This window comes from Penaeus vannamei, chromosome 17 (assembly GCF_042767895.1).
Source record: "Penaeus vannamei isolate JL-2024 chromosome 17, ASM4276789v1, whole genome shotgun sequence".
Lineage (NCBI taxonomy): Eukaryota > Metazoa > Arthropoda > Malacostraca > Decapoda > Penaeidae > Penaeus > Penaeus vannamei.
This window is the reverse complement of record NC_091565.1, coordinates 3905072-3910071: the sequence shown is the minus strand read 5'-3', so window position 1 is coordinate 3910071 and position 5000 is coordinate 3905072. Positions and strand designations below refer to the sequence as shown.

The following is a 5000-nucleotide window of genomic DNA, read 5'->3' as shown; positions in this document are numbered from 1 at the left end:
ACACAACCATACATGATTGCCTGTCACAGTATTTATGAGGCTCATGTTAACTTGCCTTTTTCTTTTCTTCATGTTCACAGATGAGTTTCAGCAGTTTCTGCTTGAATTTCCAAACCTTCTCGTCGAGGTTTGAGTACCTCTCCACAACGGCTGGATCAAGCCAGGCCAGAGGAAGAGCTCCCAGACTCCCGGCACTTCCAAATAGACCTGTTTCTAGCAATGCACAGTTCATTGACCTGTAGATATAAAAGGGAGCTATCAGGGTAGTGCTTTACAATTCATTATTCTTTTATTTACTTACCATTTTATTCATATTTTGCCAGACTGACTACAATTAACAAGAGCCTAGATTTTAAAACCCCAAAGCATCACCCAAAGCACAAACTTACATTCTGTTTAGCACTGAGAACTGTGGGTTTCTGGCTGTAGCCATCTGTTCCCTCGCACTGTTGAGTGCTCTGAGCAGCATCTCTACCTGCTTCTCCAGGGTCTTGCCACTAACAGGGGCCTCCTTCTGGTCCTCTTGGGAATAAGGTACTGTAGGCAGGGGCAGCAGCTGCGACAGAGTGATCAAAGCAGGTGGCAGCTGACCCAGTGCCTTTGTCTCGTCATGGTGCTTACTTAGGAATTCAAAACGTTTCTGCAAAGTGAATTGATTAATAGAAATTACCAGAAAAAAGAGCAGTATTGTGCAGTTCCATATTTCACAGAATCTTTAACCAAGGTTTTGGCTTTCTGAGGGATTTTCCTTATATACTGTTAAAGAGTATCATAGTTTACAAATACAGAAAAACACAAGTGTATAAGGAGGGACATTGTGAATTATGCTATCCATGCACTCCCATAGTCACAACCATATCACAATGCAATCGAAAGTTAGGAATAAGGTACTGGTTTGGACTATTAACCACTTGCTGCCTGTAATGGTATGTGTGTAAATGCCATGCCCACTGTGTGCTTAATTTAGTAATTGTTCTTACATATTGGTGGCTCTACATGTACTAAGTCACCAATGAGCCAATTATAAGAACTACCTGTTTCACCTGCTTACCCTTTTACTTGATTTTTGATAATATTTTCTAGTATCTAATACTACTGTTAGTAATGTGAATAACAATATAGTAATTATAATGTTTATAACAAAAATAACTGTCAATATTGATAGCATTAGTAAAAAAAAGCATTTTCCCACTAACATTCATTCATACTGTACACTTATTCACTTAACATAATTTACATAGTAGCAAGCAGAAAGTAGTATTAGTTGGGGTTAATCTGTGTAAAATATGAGTATACCATATACTACAGAATAGAAGGCAATTACTTACCATCCTTTCCTGGTATCTGGAATCCCTCTCTGACACAATGGCATTGATGCTTCCAGCCACCTCCAAGATGTCTTTGATCTTTTGGTGCTCCAAGTCAAGTGCCACATTGAACCAGTCATGCCGTGCCACTTGAGCCAACAGCTGATCCATCACCTACTCATATACATGTAAAATGATTCACTTAAATGTATTAGAAGATGGTAAATGGATAGTTGCAGTATATTCATAAATAATAAGTAAAATCTAAGATAAAAACAACAACAGAGAAATCACAGAATTAGAAGAAACTCACAATTTTCTGTTTCTGCAAAAAGTACTCCTGACGCTGACACTTGAGTTGGTAGTTGCCGCAAATGGTCCTGGTGCTCTCCAGCTGTGCTACCTCGCTAATTAAGGACAGAAGAACTTGCTGCTGCTGCTCTCTCTTTAGTTTCAACACCATACGTGACTCTGAGGCATCTCGACCTTGCTGTCTGTAATGCCATTTGGTATTTATATTTTCTACACTGAAGAAATCTTTGATGATTGACTGATTATTGAATAAACATAAGAAAAGTCTCTTAAAGGATATGAAAGCAAACTCTGTATAGTGTATACAATTGTTTATATATATATATATATATTATATCTATATAAACAGTCAAATCCATTTCTAAGGAAATATGATGCAGCCCATGAGAAATAACAATACCAATAAAATCCACAGGGAAAATTTTCTTTAGAATGGATGAATAAAGGAACATACTGTAGGAGTGGGACAGAGGAAGGTAGCTGAGTCCTATGAATGGCAGCCAAGAGATGATTTGCTTCCTCCACCTCTGCTCTCCTTCGTGCCTGAAGCAGCAGACCCTCAAGCCGCCATTCCTCTGTCTGCCGGAGCCTTGAATATCACATTGGTGAAATGAATAGTATGATCACAATTGATGACAGAGTGATGTGCAATCAAAAATAAAATGTCTTTGGTTAAGAAAGGCAGAGACACTGTCATTCATCCCCAAGGACTTGGTTTCTAATAAAGTAAAAAATGAAAGAGAACAGAAACTGTTATGTAATGATGCAACTTCAAACTGTATGCATATCAAGAGGTAACCAAAATGAACTGACTTAACACAGAGACCTATAGCCACAATCCTGAGAGACATAAATTTACACCCCTTTTACTTATAAACATCCAAACAAAACTCACAACTTGTTTAGCCTGTTGAGTTCTTCTACATTCTGTGCATACTCTGCCTTCCCAGAGCCCCTGACCAAGTGGAGGTCTAGGTGATCCACATCTAGGAGACAGTACTCTGAGGTGTCGCCAATGCCTGCTATCTCTCCTATGCCCTGGGACAGAGGGAGAAAATGAGGTGGCTTATGTCTCGTGGAAAACCAGGAGAGGATGAGGAGGGACTAAGAGGAAGGGTGGAAAGCGTGAGAAGAAAAAAAACAGCACAATAGAAAGGACAAACATAGGGCAAGATATAGAAAGAAGGCTTAAAAAAAAGCAAACCATCATTATAACATTGCAATTACACAAATAAATGAATAGGTAAATCCAAAGACAAAATAAGCAGTTAATATATTACATAAATTGATGACAGACTCATTTCTTCAACCTTTCTCTCAATGTACTCACCTCTCTGAATTGTCTTTTGATATAGGTCTTCAGTTTATTAGTAAACTTAGCCTCCTCATCACACCACTTTTCAAAGTCTAGCTGAGACATGAATTTGGCTTCATCTTCTGTCTAGAAATATAAAATATTCATTAAAGTACAAATGTTTATAATGTAGATTAACACTCTCTAGGTTGCAGACCTATTCTAAAAGCTAATATTGAAAAGCAATATTTCTAGATAATCAAAGCCCAGTAATTGTTCAACTTACTGTTTTGTTGAATGTGATAAAAATATCAGTAAGTTTGTTAAGCGTAGAAGCCAGTTCGGAGTGAGCGTGGGTGAGCTGGCGACTGGTACTGAGGATAGACTCTTGCCGAGACTTCAGGGATGCTTCAGCTGCTTTCACACTTTTGCTGGCTCTGAAGGCATCCTCCCGCAGTTCCATCTTGTGTGCGCTGTGAGATCAAACTGACCCTCAAAACCAGGCAGACCCCTTAGGGGATTTCTACCAACATGCATTTGATTCCTGTCTTCTTCTATTCTTCTTATTTTCAGTTCAGTTTTCCAAAAAATTATTCATTCTATTACAGTCACAAGGAGATTAACAATAGAAAAAAAAAAAAAAAAGTATTCAAAACAACTCCTGTATGTTTATACCTCAGCTGATCCTTGCGCATTGACAGGACTTCTAGTTGGGACTCGAGCCTCTCACGTTCTTCTTGGGAGAGCATGTCCTGCTGCCCATCTGGCTCACATGCAGAATTGAAGCTAGTTGGAAGGCCAGACAGGCAGGCCTCCATTTCCTCCAGTTGGTGGCCTGTCAACACCTCTCCACGGGACTTGAGCTCCTCAAATCTGTGTGATTCATGACATTAGAAAGGGAGTTCATGTCACTTTTGAAAAAGGATAAAAGGGATCTAAAATGATAATCTAAACTACCAACAGTAAATTAATAATCTACCTTTACCTATATCTTGGGCTTAACTTTTATACCACCATTCCATTTCTTTCATTTAGATTAATCAAGTGACTTCCATTGAATCAAATATTTATCAAAATATCTTTCAAACAACATACTTTATCAAAGTCTCTAGCATATTCCTTTTAGGACTACACTGATTCTTATTTTCTTTTAATTGAAATATTTTAAAAGAAAAGAAAAGAAAAGAAAAGACTATAACAGAGAAGAAAGGAAATTAAAAAAAGAAAAGAAAAAAGAGAAAGAAAGAAAAAGAAAAGATAAAAAAAAAAAAAAAAAAAAAAAAAAAAAAAAAAAAAAAAACATACTCAAGCAAGTCTTCATCTGTAAGTATGTCACTGGGCAGAACATTAGCCGAGAACCACTCCAGGAAGGCAGCAAGCGGTGAGCCTTCATCGGTCAGGAAGAGCCAGTCAAAGTTACTGCCCACCAGCCGCTCAGCTCCTGGCACCCCCAGGCTCTGTAGGTGTGACACAAAGCGCTCCCCATCCATCGCTGCCTAAAAAAAAAGACATTGGAAAAAGCCTCTGTAGTTTTCATAATATACATCTCAGTAGAAGTAGCAGGATGTACCATAACTTCTATTAATTTTCTAATTCATTGTCAGTAGTCTTAAGGAGGTAGCTCAGTTGAAATATGAACGAAGTCATAAATGTTTTGTACTGGAAAAAAAGTCCACTGTTTGGGAGGTTTAAACGAGCTTTATAATTTATAGGTCATTTGGTACAAGTTAACTGCCTTTAGTGGACAAAAAGACAAAATTGAACTTAATTGTTGCTGATGGCATGATATGAATACCAGCAACACATAGATAGTCATAACAATTATAACAGTATCAATACCAATAACATTAAAAACACAACATTTTCCCACAAACTTGAGAGAGAGGAAGAGGATTGGAAAGGTATTCTATACAATTAACACAAAAATAATAATTGCAAGGTTGGAAGGCTGTGTGAAACAAGAAAAATGTACTATATGTTATAGATTAAAAACATCTTAGAAACAGGTGATCTATCAATTTCTCTTAGTTTAATTTGTAGGTAAAGATGTACACACCCAACATTAAACCCAAAACTATGACTGATAA

At 37.5% G+C, this 5000-nt stretch overlaps 1 protein-coding gene across 2 annotated transcripts in view; it reads right to left on the bottom strand.

Annotated features, from left to right (window-relative positions):
• dgt3 (dim gamma-tubulin 3) overlaps positions 1–5000 on the bottom strand; it is a 6697-nt gene that overhangs the window by 720 nt on the left and 977 nt on the right. The window contains exons 2-11 of one of the 2 annotated variants that reach the window (XM_027365745.2): positions 4219–4409; positions 3589–3786; positions 3200–3386; positions 2950–3060; positions 2515–2657; positions 2074–2208; positions 1621–1801; positions 1329–1481; positions 390–640; positions 56–236 (exon numbers count right to left, since the gene is read on the bottom strand). In XM_027365745.2, coding sequence (XP_027221546.1) covers positions 56–236; positions 390–640; positions 1329–1481; positions 1621–1801; positions 2074–2208; positions 2515–2657; positions 2950–3060; positions 3200–3386; positions 3589–3786; positions 4219–4409 — 1731 coding nt within the window. The remainder of the gene's footprint in view (positions 1–55; positions 237–389; positions 641–1328; positions 1482–1620; positions 1802–2073; positions 2209–2514; positions 2658–2949; positions 3061–3199; positions 3387–3588; positions 3787–4218; positions 4410–5000) is intronic. The other variant, XM_027365746.2, reaches the window with a different exon arrangement.